Genomic DNA, 24,554 nt, shown 5'->3' on the forward strand with positions numbered 1-24,554 from the left:
CACACTGTCATGGGGCATCCATCAGGCAGCTTAACTTAAGCAGGCAAGCATGCTCTGTCTCCGGTCTCAGCATGAGTACCAATACTCATGCTGAGCATGAGTATTGTCTCCCGTCTCGGTCTCATGTCTCGGTCTCAGCATGAGTACCAATGAGCCTGCTGGTAGGCATCAAGTGCTGTTTATGACGTAGCTATGTTAACTTCAGGTGTTAGTGGTGTGCCATTTTCGAGGAAGCTCGAAGCTAAACTGCAAGCCATTAATCCCGCCGATAATTCACTTCGCTAACTACAAAATTAGCAATTGCTAGAAAAAGATGGACAATGGTAGTAACAAGTGCTCACAAGGGCTGCATGCTGCAAGAAATGGATCCAAGAAGTTCTGTGAATGGATCACCTTACCATTTCCAGCCGTTAATCAATGGTTACTTTATCAGCCTTAGCTCCCTAGAGGAGCACCCGGTATTTGCAGACAATTTTTCACAAGACAACCATTCCATTTTGCAGTATATGTTGCCATTCCACTTACTCCGACAACGTAAAATATTGAAGCACACACACAAGCGCCGTAAAACGTACATGGTCCCATTTCGGTCTCACGTGCATGGCAAGCAAGGCAAGCGAATCTCCGAAGACACGTCGATAACAGCTTTCCGTCGTAGGTAATACACACATTAGGCATCTGAATCGCAACTGAAGCAAGACTGAAAGTTAGGCTAGTTGGTGATACATTATGGGCAGAAGCAGCGCACAAACTCACGGGACGAAGAGAAGAGACACAAACAAGCGCTTGTTTGTGTCTCTCCTCTTCGTCCCGTGAGCTCGTGCGCTGCTTCTGCCCATAATCTGAATCACAACATATAATGTCCATGGTAACACACTGTCCGCATCTCCGCGTAACTCGGTTGTCCTGCGGCAAAGCTAGATAAAAATGAGGACAATGTAACGTATGCAAGATTAGTGCTCTTTCTGCACCTTTGACGATGTATAAAAACTTCAGACCACCATAGTGATACCATGCAATATAGCGTTACCCATTGTATTGAAAAAGTTATTGCTTCCCAAAGCAAGTACAAAAATGATCGTGTAATATTAGCTGTAAAAAAACGCTGTTTTCTGCACTCCAATAAGTGCAGTGCAGTTCACTCGTATTTTACTTAATGAGTAATTTCAATGCAGATGTCAATTTTATGATTGGCTGGAAGCCAATTAGCGGCCCTTTATCAGGCCCTGCGAGCTGCAGTAGCGAGTGGGTTTCTTGAAAAGATCTTCCGCCACAGCAACCAGGAAGCCTTATTTTTATTTATTGTGCTCTCTCTCTCTCTCTTTCCCAAAACTTATCTACTCATTTGTATTCACTAATAATCTATGTTTCAGCATGCCAAGATTGATCACAGATATGTCGCTTATTTTCCTTTCCTTTTATTTTCACTGACAGACGTAAACGCTTCTTCCTACCACAGATGTGCGTGCGGAGAAGCGGATTTCACCAGCAGCTGATCGTAAGTTTTTCACCGTATAAATTTAGCATCTGGAAACACCGCTAAACTGACAAAATGAGGCGTTATCTCTGCCGCAGATGAACGAACGAACCTCTCCGATTCCCTGTAGCACCCTGACGGCTATCAGGTACGAGACGCCAGCGTGTGCCGCCACCGGGATGAGCAGAGACAGCAGTCCCGTGAACAGCGTGCCCAGTCCGAACAGCCACTTGGCGCCGCACCGCTCGGCCAGCCTGCCGCCGGGGATGGGAGTAATGATGTAGCCGTAGTAGAAGGCGCCCAGGATGACGCCCTGCGTCACCGGGTCCCACACGAATGGGCCGTCCTGTACAGGTGGATGGGAAAAAAGAGTGTTACTGCGCAGATCAATAAGAGTGTTAAATTGCTGTTTTATATTTATTTATTTCGCAATACTCGAGGCCAACATAGTTCAAGTAGAAATAGAATTATGACAAAAAATAGCGCAGCAATAATGTTCAAGCCTTTCAAAGTATTGCTTTACCAACGCCATATCTGGCAAAACATAACGTTCTTCAATGAAAGAAATGCTCAACAGGAAACTAACTGATACAGTCAGAAATTCTTCGATTGATCGATTCATTGATTGATTGAATGAATGATTAATTGATGTTAATGTGCCCAAACAACTGGGGTGATGAAAGACAAAATGTTGGCTGGCGTTAACTTGATTTGCATTGAGGAGGCCGTTCTACGTGTACTGAGCAAAGCTTTCTTTTTCTTTAACTGCATTATGTCTGCATAGAAATGAAGACTAATTATCAATCACGCGACTTAGAACTCAAAAAAAAAGACATGGCCACTGATCCACTGTGACTACATGAAACCAAAGACGAATGTCTTAAGCTATTACAACAAATTACAGTTCTTTTTTTGTTTTAAAGAAATGCAAAAACAGAACGCCGAAGTCCACTATCCGCACATGGCGCCCATACTAAACAAACAAAAAAAAACAGATTGTAAACGAGCTTGAGTATTTTGGCTCGCTGACTTTTCCTTCATTGCATAGCGCTGAAAGTGCAAGAAGATAGACGTGAGACGATTGCTGCTGAATACGTTTCTACTGCCGACTTTGCGCTGTTGTCTCAGTGTTCTGCAATGAATTAGACCATGGCAAGTGCAAAATGCACTTGCCGAAATCTGAGTATGGGACCGTGAGTATAGGACCGAGTTGACGGGCGGAACATGGAAGTGGCCTTTATCCTGCAGTGGGCGTTGTCAGGCCAACTATAATGACGATTATGAAGTGCAAAATGCAAACTTTCATTGCGTTGTGCAACGGTATCGCAAATAAAAAAGAGTCAAGTCATAAAGCTCGCAAACGGGCGATGGGGAATCAATTCTCTATAGAAAAAAAAACAAAAACGAAACAATCTCTCTCTTACACCACTGGCGAAGCAAAGAACAAGTGGTATCGGCACGTTTCTTCAAGCCATCTCTGTAAGAGCCAATCTGGTTAAAATGAATTGAAGTAACCACACCACGTTACTTCAACATTTCCAAGCCCATATAATCAGAAGCACTTGGCTTGCGCGGGCTAACAAATCTATTCTGATGCTGCCTCGACATAGCTAGTTTTTTTTGTTGTTGTTGTTGTTTTTTTTTTTCACGGACCGACGGTTGCTATTCTGTCTTCGTGCGTGTAGATACAGCTCGGGTGACAACTCAATTAAGTACACAAAAAAGCGCTTCCTGAGAAGCCACCGAAGCCGTGTGCCGTCTAATAACATGTCTGGAGAGCTCGCTACAGTCACTACTATTGCACATCCGCTCGCTGCGCACGCTATAACGGTTCATATGCCAGCGAAATGAATACAGCGAGTCATAGGTAGATGTAGCCGCGGTTGCCGCCGATGTCCCGTAGGGAAGCCTGGTTCACTAAGTACGAAATCACAAATGCATGACACGGTTTGGGCTGCGCTCCTCCGGCGTCATTGTTCAAGAATGCGGCAGCGCAGGTGCGTGTTTCAATTAGAGCGTTTGCGCTAATACAATAGTCCGCTGATTCGGAGACAGCGGCACTTGCGTCTGAACCATGAGTCATTACTAAATTCAGGTCATTTATAATATTATAAGTGTTTTATTGAATATTTCCTATTTTTAAAAACGACCATATTTCTTTTTAAAAATTTACACACGTGTTCCAACTGAAAACACGTGGGGATTCATCATACAGGAAATTGTTCTAAATTTCCGGGATTAAAAAAAAGCCCACAGTCGTATCAAAATCTTGGTGGCCGCTGACGCAAACACCCTCGAACACGATTCAGGATGACGCGCTCCGCGTTTTGATGCTGAGATATAAACTGATTCTGTGATCACAGTGACTTCTGCCGCTACTCAGGGGAGACTGAACTTCTTTATTAAGGAAAGGGGAGCTTAATGCATAGAACTCGAGTGGCGTGAGGTCATCAGAGAAATATAAGGTGCAGTGTGCATAGAACTCTCACGTTTCTGATTTTTCAAACGCACAGCATGAGGTCACGTCAAAGGTATGTACATCGATACTGCGACTTAGTTATAAACACATCGGACATAAGGCAGGGACACAGTCTACCTCTGAAAAGCTCTGGTGAAATATTCCCCTATACTTAAGTTCTGTGAACTTCTAAAATCTAACAACAAAACCAAAACTAGTATTCCTCGATGCCACTACTGCCGTTAACATATCGATCGTTTTTCAACTACGTTTTGCCTGTTCCAGGCTTTACTAATAATCTATAATGCGTTTTGTGTGAATGCCAAGAGCAGATAACGTAAAATAATGCCACCTCACTTAATCGTTACACAGAAGCATCTACAGAAACGATAAGCTTATCACTGGAATATAATTGAAGCGGTTGCTTACATACCGATTAAAACGTGAATATTTACGGCTTTCGTGGTGTAATGTTTCCCCAATCGCGCGCGCTACAGCAGGATTCATTCTAGGTTCGTGCGAACAATGCGACCATGCAGCTTTTACTTTTCTCTCGTGCGTGCGTAAAAAGAACAATGGCCTTGTATTCTAATCAATGTTAGTGATCATTCGGTGAAAATGCTACGTCATATATTATCTGGGGTTTTATCTGCTAAAACTACAACAGGCTTGGATATATATATATATATATATATATATATATATATATATATATATATATATATATATATATATATATATATATATATATATATATATATATATATATATATATATATATATATATATATATATATATATATATATATATATATATATATATATATATATATATATATATATATATATATATATATATTGTCGCGAGAGAAAACGATAGGCAGGAACTCGAAGTAGAGGACTGTTTACTCAGCCACAGCTGCCATTCACTTCTTCGCTCTCGTCTTCTGCTACCAACACAGCGCGTGGCATTACTCTCTCCCCAATGAAAAAAAAAAAGAAGAAGCATCGAATGAATGACATGGCTCCGAAAAACAACGAAAAGTAGTAAGAAATGTCTGTGTCCATTGAAAAGAAAAAGGACGAGATGAAAAATAAAGAGGCAAGAAAGTAATGTGCAATTGTCTTGAAGGATATTGCCACATCACAAAGTTCTTGTCTTGCAGTCAACGAGAATAGTACGGCTTCATCCTGGAGACGTGAACCACATCCGAGGAGCGGGGTCTGCGAGAACGGTGTGACGTGTCTGCTGGGACAACTTCGTAGTTCACTTCGCCGAGGCGATGAAGAACTCCGTAGGGTCCGAAGTACCGACATAACAATTTTTCTGAGCGTCCACGTTGACGTATAGGAGTCCAAACCCAGACTAGGTCACCGGGTTCGTATATTACTGCTCTGTGATGGGTGTTGTACCGGCGAGCATCTTGATTTTGCCGCGATAAAATGCGAAAGCGCGCCAGCTGCCGGGCGTCTTCGGCACGCTGATCAAATACATCTGCGTCCCGGGTAATCGTGTCCGGCAGAGTTGGTTGCAGCATGGTGTCAAGCATTGTGGTGACGTCGCGGCCGTAAACCATACGAAAAGGAGCAAAGCCGGTGGTTTCCTGCAAAGCCGTATTGTAGGCAAATGTTATATACGGGAGGATTTTATACCAATTCTTCTGATCCTTGGCGACATACATCGAAAGCATATCTGCAATCGTTTTGTTAAGACGTTCGGTTAACCCGTTAGTCTGTGGGTGGTACGCAGTTGCTGTTCGGTGCGTCGTGCTGCTCAGCAACAGGATCTGTCGGAGCAACTGTGCCGTAAAAGCAGTACCACGATCTGTGATGACGACAGTGGGAGCACCGTGGCGAAGAACGATGTTCTTGATGAAAAAGTCAGCCACCTCGGAAGCAGTTGCTCGCTGGGCGGCTTGTGTTTCGCAGTATCTGGTCAAGTAATCGGTGGCAACCACAATCCAGCGGTTACCAGCCGTAGGCTTCGGAAATGAGCCGAGTAAATCCATCCCGACCTTTTCAAAAGGTTCGTGAGGGGGTCGAAAAGGCTGAAGCAGACCGGCTGGTTTCGTCGTTGGAGTTTTGCGGCGCTGACAGGCTGTGCATGTCTTGACGTACTGCCGGACGGTTTTCGTAAGTTTCCGCCAGTAGTATTTGTCCTTGATCCGCGCCAGAGTACGCGCAAAGCCAAGATGCCCTGACGATGGCTCGTCGTGACTAGCACGCAAAACATCATCGCGGAGAGCAGCAGGAACGACGAGGAGGTAAACAGTTTTCGTTGAATGAAAGTTGCGCTTGTAGAGGATGCCTTGGCGTAAACAGAAAGATGACAAATCACGCGCGAACTGATGTGGGTGTTGTGGGCGACGTCCCTCAAAGTATTCGATCAGTGATTGCAATTCTAAGTCTTCGCGTTGCTGCTCAGCCACGTTTAAAGATGCGAAAATAGCAAGGCAGCTGAAGTCTTCATCATTGTCTTCTTCAGCGACCTCGACGGGTGCGCGGGAAAGACAGTCAGCGTCGGTGTGTTTTGGCCAGACTTATAACCATCGTTATATCAAACTCTTGTAACCGAAGGCTCCACCTTGCGAGACGGCCCGAAGGATCTTTCAGATTCGCTAGCCAGCAGAGAGAGTGGTGGTCACTTACGATTCGGAAGGGGCGTCCGTACAAGTAGGGCCTGAATTTCGTTATGGCCCATACAACCGCCAGACATTCTTTTTTAGTCATCGGGTAGTTCTTCTCCGCAGATGACAACGTGCGGCTAGCGTAGGCGATGACGCGTTCCACACCATCTTGATATTGCACGAGAATAGCTCCGAGGCCAAGGTTGCTCGGGTCAGTGCGGACTTCTGTGTCCGCTTCGGTGTCGAAGTGACCTAGGATCGGTGGCGTTTGTAGGCGTTGTTGAAGGTCGCGGAAAGCGCTGGATTGTTTGGGACCCCAGACGAAGGCGACGTCATCCTTGACGAGTTGTTGTAGAGGGTCGGCGATTTTCGAAAAGTTTGGCACGAAGCGGCGGTAATAAGCACAAAGTCCCAGAAAGCGGCGTACATCATGCTTTGTTTTCGGTATCGGGAACAAAGCAACTGCCATAGCCTTGTCAGGATCGGGGCGAACACCACTGCTGCTGACAATGTGGCCAAGAAATTTCAGTTCCTCATATCCAAAATGACACTTTTCCGGTTTCAGAGAGAGACCGGCAGTGCGAATAGCCAGAAGAACCGCCTCAAGCCGCTCAATGTGCTGTTCGAAAGTCGTAGAAAAAACGACTACGTCGTCTAAATACACTAAACAAGAGTACCACTTCAAGCCACATAAAACTGTGTCCATCATTCGTTGGAACGTGGCTGGAGCGCAGCACAGGCCAAAAGGGAGAACTTTAATTTCATAGAGATCGTCCGGTGTTATAAACGCTGTTTTTTCTCGGTCCCGTTCATCTACTTCAATCTGCCAATATCCGCTACGGAGATCCATGGAAGAGAAGTAACGGGCGTGTCGCAGGCGATCCAAGGAGTCATCGATACGAGGAAGAGGATATACGTCTTTTTTCGTTATCTTGTTCAGTTTGCGGTAGTCGACGCAGAATCGTAATGAACCATCTTTCTTTTTAACCAGAACAACTGGTGACGCCCAAGGACTAGTCGATGGTTGAATTACGTCGTCGTCGAGCATTTGTTTCACTTGATGTCGGATAGCATCTTGCTCCTTCTGCGACACGCGGTAAGCATGTTGGCGCACAGGTTGCACGTTGGTCTCAGTGATAATTCTGTGCTTCATTAGAGGAGTCTGTCGAACTTTCGAGGTAGTGGCAAAACAGTCACTAAAGGATGAGAGGAGACTGAGGAGCTTTGCCCTCTTAGGTTCTTCTAACTGGCGATTGACGTTGAGGCGACTAGTCACGTCAGTATCGCAGCTGTTCTCAGTCGAGATCGTCGTAATCAAAGGGAAAGCGTCCAAATCATCCAATGCCTCTAAGTAAGCTATGGTTGTGCGTTTCGCAAAATGCCTGTGTTCGCTACCGAAGTTCGTAACTAAAACCGTAGTCTGGCCATTTTGGAGTTGAACGAGACTTCGAGCAATGGCCACTTCCCGATCAAGCAATAACGTCAGGTTACTTTCGGCAATGCCCGTAATCGACTGCTTTTGTGGACACTCAACAAGCACGAAGATACTACTGCGAGGTGGCAACGTGACGCAATCATCGACTACGCGTAAGGCCACGCCACGATGTTTGTTCTCGATGTCGGAATCTGGAGAAACACAGTTAACAAAACTGACGAACAAATCGCGCAGATTAATTATCGCTCCATACTCTTGCAGAAAATCCATGCCCAAAATGACCGGCCGAGAACAATTGGGCAGTACAAGGAATGATGCTACAAAAGCCGACGCACAAATCTCAAGCCTGGCGGTGCACCTTCCTATAGGGGATACGAGGTGTCCTCCAGCGGTGATTAGTTGAGGGCCGTCCCACGTTGTCAGCACCTTGTGTAGACGGGTGGCCAATGAAGCACTCATCACCGAGTAATCAGCTCCCGTGTCGACAAGCGCAGTCACCGGATAACAGTCGACGGAAACGGTAATGGCAGTGGACGTTCTGTTGGCGGTTTTACAAACAGGCTTTAACGGCACGTCGTAAGGCAGCGGCGGAGGGTATTTGTCGGTTCGCGTGACAGCGGCCTCACCTCCGGAGGTCGCCGTTTTCAGTTTCCCCGGCGTGGGCTTGCGCCACTGACACCAGGGGACCCAAAGGTGGGTCGGGCGCGGTGCGTTGATGTGGACGGACGGGGTGATGGTGACCGTGACTGTCGTCGCGGCGGGACAGGAGCGTGATGACTACCTTTTAAGTAATCCGCAATTTCTTGTGGGCGTTCACCATAGCGTGGGCAACGTGCATCTGGGTGGAATCCGCGTAGGCCTATTCGTCGGTAGTAACAGTCACGGTACATGTGTCCAACTTCACCACAATGGTAGCACAAAGGACGGTTGTCGGGTGCACGCCAGATGGTGGACTTCGGCGGGCCAGGACGAAAATCGGCCTGAGAAGGCAGGCGATGGGCTGGACTTGGAAAGCGTCTAAGAGTCCCAGCTGGTGGATGAGCAAAATGTGCCGTCGACGGCGTAGAGACGTGTAGGGCATCCGCGTAGGAAAGCATGGGAGCTTCGACTTGCGATGGTGGTGAGGAGGGAACGAACTGCCTGATTTCGTCACGAACGACGTCCGTAAGAGCAGCACTACTGGGAGGAGACGCTGCATGAAATTTCCGAAGTTCTTCACGTACAACTTGCCGTATGAGTTCTGTGAGCACCTCCCTGTTATCACCTCCTGGTACAAGCGAGCACGCAGCGGACATGGCCGTCTGACGCTCATACTGCGACACCCACTGCCGAAGCATGCGCTCCATAATTGTGGCCTCACGTATGAACTCGGACACTGTCGTAGGAGGGTTGCGCACAAGGCCCGCGAAAAGTTGCTCCTTTACGCCTCGCATTAGCAGGCGCACTTTCTTGTCTTCTGGCATGTGGGGGTCAGCCCGTCGAAACAATCGCGACATTTCTTCGACGAACATGGCGACGCTCTCGTTCGGCATTTGAAACCACGAAGAAAGTGCCTGCTCCGCTCTCTCTTTCCGTTCGGGGTTACTGAACGCCTCACGAAGCTGCCGATGGAATTCCTGCCAACTTGTGAATGAAGTTTCGTGGTTCTCATACCACACTCTTGCCGCGTCTAAGAGGGAGATATACACGTTCTTCAACTTACGGCGATTGTCCCAGTCGTTGATGGCAGCGACCCGGTCGAAATGGTCAAGCCAGTCTTCGACATCCTCACCGGCATCACCATGGAATGGGTTGGGTGTGCGAGGCGTGTTGATGACACAGGGTACGCTAGCGAGTGGGTCATGCTCGGTTTGGGTTGCGGATGTGGCAAACATTGTCCTCACGGAACTTGCCAAGGGGCCGTACTGTGGTGGTAGTGCTTGAAGGCGGCGGCTGCTTCGATAGATATCAGCAGACCCTGGTGCACTGGCGGTGGTTGCTTCTGGTTCAGGACCAGCAGGCATAAGACGTTGCAGTACAGTACCCAGCACGTCCACCAGTCTGTCGCGAGAGGAAACGATAGGCAGGAACTCGAAGTAGAGGACTGTTTACTCAGCCACAGCTGCCATTCACTTCTTCGCTCTCGTCTTCTGCTACCAACACAGCGCGTGGCAATATATATATATATATATATATATATATATATATATATATATATATATATATATATATATATATATATATATATATATATATATATATATATATATATATATATATATATATATATATATATATATATATATATATATATATATATATATATATATAGATATATGGTACTTCAGCATTATCTCACGATAGAATTTACCATCTCCAGGTTTTACACAGCGCCACAGCTGTAGGGGTTTTGCACTTTCTCAAGAGGCTTAACTGCATGTAACCTGCCGAAATATTTCCGGGAAGTCGCGTACTGGTTTGTTCATATTTTACTGTGCGGTGTGAAAACATACCTGTTGAAAACCCGTGTACAGCAGAATAACCGCACTACAGGACGTTCGCTCGAAAAACAAAAAACAAACTCGCAATGTTTCACGTGACACGCTTTTCTCTCACAGACTCTTGCATCCTCACAAAACTGATCGTCAAGTTATCTCGGTACTGCGTTCCCTCATAGAAGCCACTCGAGCAATATTAGTCGACATGAAGACACCATCTGCTCGAAGCGCACTTGGACTATTGGACGCCCTAAGCCCAGTGCTTGAATCTCTCAACTAGGAAGATGGCTACTCACACCTCATCATTTCGTAAAGAAGTCAAGGCTGCATCCGTCATCCATCCGTCATCCAGTCAAGGCTGCATCCGTCAACATCACTTACAACTATGGCCTTACTCTCCTGAACGACGGCAGCCCCACTTTTCTTCGAGGGGTGACATACGGCAGCTGCCTCGACCTTGCCTTGGTCTACAACTTCCTCGCGAGATACGTCAAGTGGTTTCCAGATGTTGAGACACGAGGAAGTGATCACATTCCAATCTACCTTAACATCAAAGGCTTGTCTAGTTATGGTCCATGGACGACCATTCGAGCAGTCCAATGGACCAACTTCAAATCTGACATGGAAGATGCTTGCAGCGATGGCCTACGATCTGGGTTAGAGCAAACAATTAGGAGTACAATGCAAAACGCCACTCGCACGGTGACGATATCTTCCACACCAAACGACTTTGATATAGAGTTGGAGCGACTCCGAGCACTGCGACGCCGGGCGGAGCGTCGGTATCGGCGTACAAAATCAATTCACGATCTTAGGGCAGCCAGGAGGATGCAAAAGAAGATTCGGCGTCGCATGGATAGATTAGCGTCGGAACGATGGACAACGTTTTGCCAGTCAATAGACCCTCGCAAGCCATTCTCACACATTTGGAAAACGGTGCATGGTCTGCGTCACCCTACGGAACAGCGCTTTCCATTCAAAGCGCTCGCGCTATTTCAAAGGAAGCAAGACATCGATGTCGCAGAAGATTTCTGTGCGCAGATCTCCAACCAAGCCACTCGTCCAGATTCTCCAGTGAGAGGTGACGTCCCCGGTCCCGTGACTACCACATGGACCTCCCTTTTACAATGAAGGAGCTCGAGGCGGCACTAGCTCTCCGAGGCGTTCAACATCTCCGGGCCCAGATGGTATTCCGTACCGAGCCTTGTGCAACCTAGGGGAAGGTGCAAGGAGAGAACTGTTGAGCCTCTACAACATCACGTGGCAGGATGGCAATATTCCTGATGACTGGAAAGTAAGCCGCTTGTTACCCATCTTGAAGCAGGGCAAATCCCCACTCGAACTCACCTCATACCGCCCAATAGCACTGGCCAGCTGCGTAGGGAAGATAATAGAACAGATGATACTAGGCCGCATGGAGTGGTATCTTGAATACTACAAGATTTATCCGAATTCAATGGCTGGTTTCCGACGCGACCACTCTTCTATTGACAATGTCGTTGATCTAGTTTCGTACGTTCAGCACGAAAGATTCCGTAAGCGACTATCTGCAGCTTTGTTTCTAGATGTGAAAGGCGCTTATGATAATGTACTACATGAAGCCATTTTGGGTGCTCTTGCGGTAATTGGCCTTGGTGGTCGAGTCTTTCAGTGGATTTCGAGTTACCTGACTGCAAGATCATTCTTTGTGTTAACAGAAGATGGCCCAACTACGAGACGCTATACTTCAAGAGGTGTTCCTGAAGGTGGAGTTCTTAGCCCGACGCTATTCAATCTTGCACTCATTGGCCTTACTGAATACTTGCCAAGCACCATTAAAATCTCAATATACGCAGACGACATCTGTGTCTGGATTTCGGCAGTAACACGTCCTCAGATACGTTCCCGGCTTCAAAAAGCAGCAACTACGATTGCCAACTACTTGTTAAAACAAGGTCTCAGCATATCACCGGAAAAATGCGCGCTGGTGGCCTTCACTCGCAAAGCAATGACCCCATATGTCATCTCAATCTGCGGGCGACCGATTTCTTACGCCAAAACCCAGCGGTTTCTGGGCATCATTATTGATAGGGACCTCTGTTGGAGTCCGCATGTGACCTATATGAAGAAGCGCCTGACCGCTATTTCCCAACTGTTAAAGTTCCTGGCAGGAAAGACGTGGGGAATGTCAGTATACGCAATGATGGAGCTCTACAGAGCCCTGTTTCTCGGTTTCCTCAGATATAGCTTGCCCGTGCTTAGCAATACCTGCAAGACCAATGTTCGTGTTCTACAGGCAGTACAAGCCCAAGCGCTGAGAGTGTGCCTCGGTCTGCCCAGATGTACGTCAACGGAAGCCACAATTGCAATTGCTGGTGACTATCCGATACAAACTCACATTGTTGTAGAAGTCCTGAGAACGCACATCAGACACTTCGCACGTGCTCCCTGTCATCACCTTGCACTGTTGCCTTCAGAGAGGCACCAAGCATCGTTCGCCAAAATGATTGTGAAATACAACGATAAACTTCCCTCGGGCTTCACTCCTGCATCTAAACCATCCAAACTACCTTGGTGTCTTATTCGACCCACAGTGCATCTTAGTGTACCAGGGATCCGGAGGAAATCTGAGCTTACGTCACCCGTGCTGAAACAACTGTCTCTTCTTCTTTTGCACGAGAATAATTCAGACAGCATACATGTATACACCGATGGTTCCACGAACCACCAGTGTTCGTCAGGAGCAGTAGTTGTCCCAGCAAGAGGTGTTACCATCAGCTTTAAGACTGACCACTTCACGGCATCTACAGCAGCTGAACTAGCTGCTTTGCGCGCTGCACTCTGTGTGGTCAATCGGGAACCACCGCAACAATGGTCGATTTTCAGCGACTCAAGGGCTGCCCTACAGTCTGTGCTCTCAGCTCTGCGTCGCGGGCCATACGAACAGCTTGTTTTCGAAATTCGATGCCTTCTCCACACTTCACACGAGAAAGGGCATCATGTGACGTTTCAACGGCTGCCAAGTCACTGCGGCATCATAGGGAACAAACATGCCGATACTGCCGCGCGGGCAGCCCTTGAAGGAACACGAGAAGAAGCCATACCACTTTCGCGGTCCGATGCTGCCAGTAATCTTCGACGACTTGCGCGTGAAATCACGCGTTCACTATGGTGCCCACCAAGCATCGATGCGAATCGTCAACACCACCTGTCCTCTTTGATGGCTCTCCGCATGCCCACTGGACTCGACCGAAGAGAAGCCACCCTTCTTCATCGCTTATGGCTAGGAGTGGCATTTACAAAATCTTATTCTTTTGTCATAGGAATGGCCGACAACGCTCTCTGCGATGCCTGTTATTGTGAAGAGGCGCTACACCACATCCTGTGTGACTGTCCGTTGTATGAAATCCAGAGACAGTCACTGGCGTCCGCTTTTGCAAGCATCGACAACAGCCAAATGTCTGTGGACACTATTCTGTCAAGTGCCCGAGAAAAGACAATGCGATAGAAGGCGACGAAAGCTCTGTTAAAATTCCTACGCGACACGGACTTGAACAAGCGACTGTAATAGCAATGTCACACACCGCGAAAGACAAGACTGGACTATGACTGAGTGTGCGCGCGTGTGCTGCCGAATGTGCTGTGTTTCTCTCTTCCCTCACTGCTCACTATCTTTCATCTCCCCCATCCCTCTCCCATGCGCAGGGTAGCAAACCGGCTGCCTATAGGCTGGTTAACCTCGCTGCCGTTCTTTTCCCCCTATTTTCCTTCCTTCCTTGCGTCCTCACCACATATATGCAATAAATAACATCATTACGGTCGTAAAAATTGCCCTTGCTTTGCGGCTGAGGAAAAAGAATGCAGGCGGCAACTGTTATGAATGCACTTCATGTTTATTGACCTATATTTCCGAATGCTACATAACAGCACAAGTATTCACGATTTCAAGTGAATATTTAAGTCCGCCACTGTAGCATAGCGGCAACGGCACTCGGCTGCTGACCCGAAGGTCACGTGTTCGATCCCGACATTTCGAAGCAAGTAAAATGCTAGGGGTTTGTCTACTGTGCGATGTCAGCGCACTATCAAGAACATCAGGTCCGCCTTCAGTGGCTAGAGTGCTTCGCTGCTGACCCGAAAGCCGTGCGTTGAATCCCGGCTGGTGTGGTCGCATTTCAATGGATGCTACATGTTACAGGCCCATGCGTGTAGAGTGCGATGTCAGTGCACTATAAAGAACACAAGGTAGTCAAAATTTCACCGTCATTCATAATGATATCGTGGTTCTGGGGGCGTGAATGTAAACACACTACCAGCGCCTCCTCTAGAGCAGGCGCTGACCCTACTTAAAAAGACATTTTATGGTCAAAATTTTCGAAGCCCTCCATTCTCACGTGGCTCGTAATTATATATGTAATTTTCCCGCGTGAGACCCGCGATACTGCTGAGTGAACATTGAACCTTCCCACAATGGCTGGGCTGTTCCGCGAGCCACCTTAATTCTCACCAAAGCGGTGCTGCAAGGGAGGGGAACAAAAGCGCGTGGAGCACGGGTAGCAGCCATGCCTGGTGGGACGCTCGGTGATTAGGTGCGCTTGTTCTTAAATTGAAGTTTGACATGCGTTACATATTTCAATGATGGCGATATTTTTTCGCGATAAATCCGGTACCGACGAGCATACAGAATCAAGTCTAGGACTATTCGGGAAGTTGCTTGTGGTGCCATGCCTGTGAATTTGGCTCCCATCGAAATGCGAAGCGCCACAATCACTTAAGACTGACAAACTCAACTCGCTGCCCCATGTGAGTTGTGGTGACGCCTGCGCCGATAAAATAACGCACGGCTTGGTCGTCGCAACAGTGTACATGTCACCAGGACACCAAGCGATGAAGACACACTTAACTTTGCACTCCTTGCCTTCGCTTCTCCATCACCTAATAAATAAGAATAACAAAGACGTAATAACAATAAGGCCTTCCCAAACCATACCCGATTACGGAACATTCACGTGATAACTTCCCCCCCCCCCCCTCTGCCACGCATTTACTTGAGTTCTCCCCGTGGTAAAATGCGGGTGGCTTTTTTTAAATGCGAAACATTTCTTAGCAAACTAGGGCCACCTTGAGCGTATCTATGTATCTATCTATCTATCTATCTATCTATCTATCTATCTATCTATCTATCTATCTATCTATCTATCTATCTATAACAACTTTTAGCTCTCCTGGCCGTTTTGATAATGGTATCAATACCAAACTTGGTATGGCATAACATGACTGTATGAAGAACAAATTTGACTAGTCATGATATGAAAACTATGACATGTATGTCAGGAATGTCATGATTTACACTTCACGGTCCTGCAGCTCTTGCGGTGCCCCGCCGCGGTAGTCTAGTGGCTGAGGTACTCGGCTGCTGACCCGCAGGTCACTGGATCGGATCCCGGCTCCGGCGGCTGCGTTTCCGATGGAGGCGAAAATGTTGTAGGCCCGTGTGCTCAGATTTGAGTGCTAGTTAAAGAACGCCAGGTGGTCGAAATTTCCGGAGCCTTCCACTACGGCGTCTCTCATAATCATATCGTGGTTTTGGTACGTTAAACCCCACAAATCAATCAATCAATGTAGCTCTTGCGGTGGTTTCGTTAACATGGCATGTTGCAAAACTGGTATGGTAAGGCATGATTGCATGGCGAACACAACCGACAGACCCTAACATGAAAATCCTGAGACACGTGTTATGTAAGAACATGACAACATACCACGCTCATAGCGTGCTCGCAGCCGTTTCTATAGCTCCACATATACTAAATTTAGTATCAGGTGAAGTGAATAGATGAAGGTGAACGACACATCCAAACATGATAATCATGACATGAAAGTCATGTACAGCGTCATTTACCTCCACCTCGTAACGCTGTGCTGATTTTAAAGAGACATATCAACATTTCTCATTCGTGCTTCACATGTCACCGATTCCCACTGTACGTGGGATCTGCCAAATTTTTTTATCCTAGTTGACGGTCCTGATGCTGATGCAGTAATATATTACCAATTAGTCACATGTCCTACCTGCTGTCCTGATTTTGTTCCGGGGCCGGTTGCGTTGGCTGCAGTCTTCGATGCACCGTGCAGGTGAGTTGTCGGCAGCGGACAGTCGCTGGGCTTTGTCGTTTCCTGAACAGCCGTGTGGTTGACCATGGCGACCAGAGCGACGTTGAGGTTGACCCGCATGCCGTATACATTGGCAAGACCCAGGAAGCCCAGCACGATGAGCACATAGCGGCACTGCACCGAACATCCTTCTCTGCCGCGGCTGCTGGCGTCGCTCGGTCCTGCACAAGCGGAAGCACGCGATTAAGAATTACGTACAAGGAGGCAATGTGCAGCATTGCCTCAACAGGAGATAGTTTATTTGTTGATTTGTAGTTGAAGCGAAGCTTTCCCAGGGAACCACTACACGTTTTGTGGACCATAGCCGCTGCTCGCTGGATGATCAAACTTTCTTTAAATAGTCTAAATGACTGTATCAGTGAAATTGATACCTGGCTAACGTATTCAGGCGACCCTGGTTTCACAGGACACAGTGATCACCTCAGTCGGTGCCCCGAAGTATGTACACTGAAGACTCGGTGTACAGACTTCGGTTCACATTATAGCTGTATGGCCTTAGTGTCATAGTAATATTTTTTTTTGTATTTTAAGTCATCATCTTAAACACGTAGTGTCGTTTTTCCTTGCTTTTTTCTTTTTTGATACGTCAATAATTATTTATTAAAATCTGAAGTTCACTTGACTAACAATACTTTATAGATAATGCCCCGGTGATTGTTCCTCTGTTATGTTTTATCTTGCTAGTGTTGTGATACTTTTTGTAACCAGTGCAGCCGCAAATGCTTTCTGTTGTACTGCTCTGTCATTTGGTTCATTTAGTATGTTCCTGAATTTGTATTTTGAGAACGATTAAAAAATTTCACTTTTTGTACTGCCCACCTTACACTATGCCTCAACTGAGGCCTGTAGGGTATTTTCAAATAAATAAATAAATAAACAAATAAAGAACATCCACCAAATCCCGTTTGACCACCAATAATTACAGCAGGATAAATGTAAGGATACCTAAAGATCACAAACAGTGTCATAGCAGAAGTGAGTTAACGTATTTTGAAAGATATACGCTATCGTTTCCTTATTATTATACTAATATTTACGATCATCATCAAGATCAAAATTACGGGCGCCGTACTTGAATCCTGCTTTGCTCTTGTGGAGGGTTGGCCTGGTATCACATCTCCGAGATTAACTCCCTTTTTTGAGTGAAGACTGCGATTCAATGAAAAAAAAAACCGCACCAACAAGAGGCGATGAGCTTCGCTGAAAGCGTTTTATTCTGGATGAAAATTCTGTTAGCTGAATGGGAAGGCAGAAGAATCGGTCGAAAAATAAGCGACTGCTTTTATCATCAAGAATTAACTGCAGCGAATAAGATGTTCGGAAAAAAGCACCCCGATAACAAAATCACAAACGAGAAACACCAGAGCAATAGGAAGTCGCATAAGACATGTTTTTGTGACAGCGGAATATATCGGCATGTCACAGACGTCTGATATGACTGTCGATTACCAGCTTGACACACTTCTTTTTTCTTCTAGCACGACACACTTGGGACATGTACTGGTAGTGGGTAGTCGGCTGAGGAGAACGGCGAGGTAGATGGAACAAATTTTTGACCGATCTCCCTCATTGAGTATGAGCCATAGCTAAGGCATTATGAACATCATCAATGATGGCCGAGATGCTTTAATAACTCACGCTGTGTTTTCAGAACCGCTTGTCAGAGAGCTACATTTACTGGTGACCAGGATTATGAATGCGATCTTCCATGAAGCAGCTTGAGAATCTGGACGGACTCAGCCCTGGTACCACTGCCACTGCACCCGGCCATGTACCCTCTTCGGGTGTTGTTGAATGTACTACTACCATAACGCTACCGCAGCTGTGGCTCGTCGATTACTCGTTATAGTTCATTCAAGTCGAGCACCCGTTGCGCATTCATCGCATCACGTCAGAAGTTCGCAAGCATGAGCTACTCGTTGAAACGTTGCCGCCACAGACAATGGCCGAAATACGCGACACTTTCGTGTGCTTGCCAGGTGAAACTTCATATACACACTGTCAAAGAGGTTCTTTTTCAGCAACTCGTTCCGCCTAGAAATTGGCCCCTTCGGCAACTTCTGAGCAACGAAGAGCTCGGGGACCATACGCGAGGCATCGTAAGACAATCTAAACCGAAAGAGAAAATAACAGAACACCACAGCCGTCCCACACAGTTTATACGTCGCCTGCAAGATCTCCTTGGGGACCAGCCGGACTCAGTTCTCGAAAACATCCATACTACGTGAGTTATTTCTACAGCATCTTCCACTTACCATGCGAATGGCTCTGGTCTCAGCTCAGGATGACACTCTGTCGGAGTTGACAGAAGTGGCTGATGACATGATGGACGTTGCTTCGGCAGTCATAAACGCTGCCCGCACCTCTCCGATTTTCGAAGCAGATTCTCTTTGAGAAACGGTAAAATATCTCGCAGCTGAAGTCGCCAACTTGCGTCTGCAAATGCTGAGAATTCGCAACTTAAATGACTAGCCTCATTGATACCGACTCTCTCTGACATCACCTGCTCATCAACGGCCCCTTCCATCAGCCCGAGCAACGCTTTCCATCACAGAACACATGCATGCTACTATCATCGGCACTTTCGTGCCGCGGCTCACATATGTGTGCCACCCTGCTCATGGCGCATGGTAAACGCTCCGCCCGATCGTCAAGCGGCGGGCGATCAAGGCCAACCATCAAGCAGCCTCTTCCAGATCACTGACAGAATCACAGGCCTTCGCTTGCTGGTGGACACTGGAGCAGAAGTCAGAATGATTCCAGCTTTCGAAACTGACCAGCGTTTCGAGAGAAGTCAACTCCTTTACAAGCTATAAATTCTGTCATTGCAACTTACGGACAGAGGTCTCTGACCCCTGATCTCGGTGTCAAGAAGGAACTGCAGTGGTTATTTTGGAGAGTAGACGTACGCTACGCAATCTTAGGCGCCCATTTTTTAGGTCCTTTTCATCTGCACGTGAATTTGAACAGCTATCGCCAGGTGGAGAGCTATACCGGCTTATCGGTTAATGTTATTCTTTGTCCCTAAACAAAAAATTGGTCCCGTATCTGCATGTTCAACCGCAAATGTCGTTGAGAGACGATAGTCTTTCATCTGGAGAGAGCGAACAAAATGTTTATTTGATGTTTTGTGCAAGAAAATCGGTTAATGGCATTCTGGAGGCGCTGAGTTAGAGTGCCTCGAGCGTGCAGCGGAGGCGAACGAGCGCATCAAGTCACGTCACACGTGAGACATGAGCGCTATCTGGCAGTTATCCTGGAAAACGGGGCGGGCGTCGTGCGCATCCGTCTCTGAGGTGATACGGTGTAGAACGCAAGGAGATAGGTAGGTGCCACCACCGTGCCGTCTTAGAAAAGCGTTGTAAACACTTGCCGTTTCGTGCAAGCGTTGCATGGCCAGCGCAGCGTTGTAAATGCTACGATCCTGAAAGTTACTTTTGTATGCCTTTTCTAGTAAAAAAAATACACATACATAATATTGACGTGTTGTTATGGTGCCTCAGATGAACGCAATAATTGCTTTTTAATTGACAATTGCACAACTTTGAACGATGAAACTTGAGCAATATTGGTGGGCGCTGCGGATGGGGTCCGCCGTTTGGGTTATTCTTTGGTCGCTTTGGGGCCGTTTAAAGTACCATTAAGGGTGGACAAACAGAGAAATGTACAGACAGACAGACAGACAGACAGACAGACAGACAGACAGACAGACAGACAGACAGACAGACAGACAGACAGACAGACAGACAGACAGACAGACAGACAGACAGACAGACAGACAGACAGACAGACAGACAGACAGACAGACAGACAGACAGACAGACAGACAAAAATATTTGCGTCGAAGGTCCCCAAGAAAGAATATCGTCTTTAAAAACCCTAAACATGAAATCACCTACGTCACCATATGCAGCTCCTGCTCATCGCGTTTCAGGAGATTACTACGCAGTCTCCACTGGATAATGCACTTAAGCCCACCGAGTTCCACTGCATCGTTACCAAAGGCCCACCTGTTCGCTGCCGCCCTTACCGACTGGGCCCTTATAAACTTTGAATTGCTCGCAACGCGTTCGAGGAGAAGTTACAGCTGCAAATCATTCGTCTGTAATCGAGCTCGTGGTCGTCGGCGCTACACATGGTTCCCAAGAAGTACAATGACTGGTGGCCCTATGGTAATTATCGGGCTCGCAACGCTGTCACCGTTCCAGATCGATACCCGTTACCCAATATTCAGGACTACACTGCCTTTTTTTACCGGAACAACAGTATACTTGACAATTCATCTTGCGAAAGCTTATCACCAGATTTCCGTTGCGCCTTCTGACATTGCAAAAACTGCAATAGTTACAGAATTTGGGCCTCATGAGTATTTACGAAAGCCTTTTGGTTCGAGAAACATAGCTCGGACATTTCAACGTTTTGCAGACGAAGTGACAAGAGGCTTGCCGTTTCGTTTCGCCTACATCTCGTTGCCAACAGGGACGCTGAAATGCACAAGGCACATTCATGTGTTTTTTTTTTAACTCGACTGCGTGATAACGACCTTGTCATCAATGTAGAAAAGTGTCAGTTTGGAATCTCAGAGATGGTATTTCTCGGACATCGGATCACTATAAAGGTGACATCACTCCTCTACCTGACAAGGTTAAAGCTACCATCGACTACCCGCCTCCCACGTCCATGCGTAGTCTGCGACATCTTCTTGGACTCGTCAATATTTATAACCGCTTCATATCTACATGCTCTAAACTGCTGCAGCCTCTGGAAGAACTACTCTTGACTTCGAAAGCCGAGTCAGCCGCACTTGCCCGGGACAAAGCGATGGATCAAGCTTTTGCCGCAATTAAGACCAAGCTCAGCCAGGTCACCCTCCTGCGCCACCCTTCACCAACTGCTTCCACTAGCCTCATGGTGGACGCTTCTTCAGAAGCAGTTGAAGCTACTCCTAATCAATGGATTAATGATGCAAAGGCTCCAATCTTCTTTTCCCGCAGGTTATGTGACACGGAGTGCCCGTACAGTATTTTCGGGCGGGATCTCTTTGCAGCCTACCTTGCGGTGAAGCGTTTCAGGTACTTCCTTGAAGGGCGACAATTTCCCATTCTTACCGACCACAAGACACTTGTTTTGGCTTTACGTTCCAGCAGCGCCACGCACACTCCTACATAGCTTCGACACCCTGCTTTCATTTCCGAATTCACCACAGACATGTTACATAAAAGGCAGCTTCAACAGTACAGTGGATGTTCTCTGTCGTATACTACCATCAATGCCACGACAGGTACTTCCGAACTTTATGGTCAATCACTTGCGGAGGCACAGACATTCGACGATGAGCTTTCACAAGCCAAGTCAACTTTTCCGACGACGACGTTACTCTCTGGTGCGATGTTTCGCACAATTGCACTGGTATCTATGTTCCTTCACATCTGCATCGTGCTGTTTTACAGCGAAAGCTGTTATGAGATCAGGACATAGGTCACGTGCGGTGCCGTAGTTGTCCACTGCCACCGGTGTTCATAACCAATATCGCAAGAAATTTAAAAAAAACTCAGTAAATAAAGAAACAACAAGGACACAACGGGATTTCAACCCGGGACTCCTACACACGTTTTTGTTCGTGTTGATGCATCTCGCCGTGCTCTTCAGCCTCGCTATGACGATCCTTTCTCAGTCATCAAGCATTCTGAACATCATTTTACAATCCTGCGTAATGGACGTGAAGATACAGTCAGCATGGAACGAACCAAGCCGGCACCCGTTCTGACAACCTCCGTCTGATCATCTTTTTTTTAAATGCCCACGAACACTTGTCTGCAGGGGGGAGGGGGGCATCTGTGGCATACTTTCTCTTCTTTTTCTGGCACGACACACTTGGTACATGAACTGGTAGGGGGTAGTGTGCTGAGGAGAAAGAAGAGGTGGTTGGAACGATGGCGGAGATGCAATAATAAACCGCGCTCTGTTTTCGGAACCGCGTTTTAGAGTGCTTCACCAGAATAGTCACTACCTGTATAGTTACTAGATGAAAAAAATAATCAACCTCGCAAAAAGCAAACAATGAATAACATCAAGCCTTCCACGTGAACACAACACGTTACAAATAAAAAAGACAGGAAAAGCAGAAAGGATTAACCGGAATACAGCCGAATTGCACTGTCGGGGTCACTACAGCACGACAGGAACTAATAGCAAAACCGACGTTGGCTTGGTGGATATTCTTTTACATGTAAACTGAGGTCGCTACAACAGTTGACACCTGCTTCATTCGAGCCGTTTTTGAAAACGAAACGCATCTATGGGCACACGTGCACAGCTGAAGCTCTTTAGTTCCTATAGAGATGCAAACAAGGCCACAAGGCAGCGTTTCACGGAAAAAGCGCACAAAAACATGAAACAAGCCATCGACAACATGTCCTGGAAATGAAGCGTGATGGGCGACATGGCTGGCTGTTGTGTTCCAATAGCGTACAAAACTGTCGTGGTTGAGAGAAAAGACGTGCACTACGGCCAATCCGTCTTTTAACAGTGAAGCTGCTTAAGATAGCCGTAATTTACGGCGCCTGTCATAAAAGGGGTATGACCCACGGCCTGTCCAACAAAATTGCCAGCATATCCACGAATTGAATGATGGAGAGTGGGGCGAAGCATTCGTCCGTCCATTCGTTCTTGCTTCCGTCCGTCCATGCGTCCGTCTGTGTGACCGTCCATGCGTCCATCCACCCGTCCGCGCGTGCGTCTATTCGTGCGTCCGTCCCTGCGTTCGTCCATGCATCCGCCCCTGCGTACGTTCATGCGTCCATACATGCATCTGTCTGTGTGTCCGTTCGTCCATCTATTCAACACTCCAAGTGCCACCATCTCGCATCTTTTCATCATATATTCCCCATATAGAAGTACCGCCATCCAGAGGACAATCCAAGGACTAAACGAGAGGTGGCACACGCACACTTTCTTACGGCTTGCGCTTCGGGTCTACTTCCCACCTTTAACCACCTCGAGTTCATGGTATATACTATTTCACTGTATTCATGGCACTGTGGTCCAACGCTCGCTGAACCTTTCTGAAACCAAGGAGGTTACACCCAGCGAGTATAAGGTAGCAACCTTTTTTTGTCAGATAGTGCTCAATGTACATGTCAATGGCTGCTAATGGGGAATGAGAGACAGGAGCATTCGGCTTTTAGTCAACGCGCACGCCGCGAACTTTTTATTGTTCAACAAAGCACAAGAGAAATCTCCCACCAAAGTGAACACTGGGGACACACTACGACTACGACTACGAGGGACGACCGAGTGCCGCTCTAAGGAGCTTCGCCCCTAAAATTGGCAGATCCCATCCACGTACAGTGGGAATCGATAATATGCGAAGCACGAATGAGGAAGGTTGAAATGTAATTTAAAAATCAGCACAACGTTACGAGGTGTAGCGAAATGATGCCGTACATGACTTCCGTGACAGGATTATCATGTTTGGATGGGTCGTTTACCTTCGTTTTCTATTCACGTCACTGTATTCACACGACGGTATTGTGACATTATTCATGTCTTGACCAGTGCGTCATATTAGGCAAACCATCCTACCTTCCCATACATAAATTTTGGTTCACGCCAAGTGGGTGATCAGAAGAGCACACAGACAAAAGCGGATATTTTAGATAGATAGATAGATAGATAGATAGATAGATAGATAGATAGATAGATAGATAGATAGATAGATAGATAGATAGATAGATAGATAGATAGATAGATAGATAGATAGATAGATAGATAGATAGATAGATAGATAGATAGATAGATAGATAGATAGATAGATAGATAGATAGATAGATAGATAGATAGATAGATAGATAGATAGATAGATAGATAGATAGATAGATAGATAGATAGATAGATAGATAGATAGATAGCCTGCAAGTATATGGCAGGA

At 46.7% G+C, this 24,554-nt stretch overlaps 1 protein-coding gene across 2 annotated transcripts in view; it reads right to left on the reverse strand.

The window, feature by feature from the left end:
- The window catches only part of LOC119170523 (sialin-like), a 121,605-nt gene that overhangs the window by 46,303 nt on the left and 50,748 nt on the right, over positions 1-24,554 (reverse strand). For both annotated transcript variants that reach the window (XM_075887186.1, XM_075887185.1), the window contains 2 exons: positions 16,523-16,785; positions 1,590-1,823 (listed from right to left, as the gene is read on the reverse strand). In XM_075887186.1, the coding sequence (XP_075743301.1) occupies positions 1,590-1,823; positions 16,523-16,684 (396 nt within the window). In that variant the 5' untranslated portion in view covers positions 16,685-16,785. The remainder of the gene's footprint in view (positions 1-1,589; positions 1,824-16,522; positions 16,786-24,554) is intronic.

This window comes from Rhipicephalus microplus, chromosome 2 (assembly GCF_043290135.1).
Source record: "Rhipicephalus microplus isolate Deutch F79 chromosome 2, USDA_Rmic, whole genome shotgun sequence".
NCBI lineage: Eukaryota > Metazoa > Arthropoda > Arachnida > Ixodida > Ixodidae > Rhipicephalus > Rhipicephalus microplus.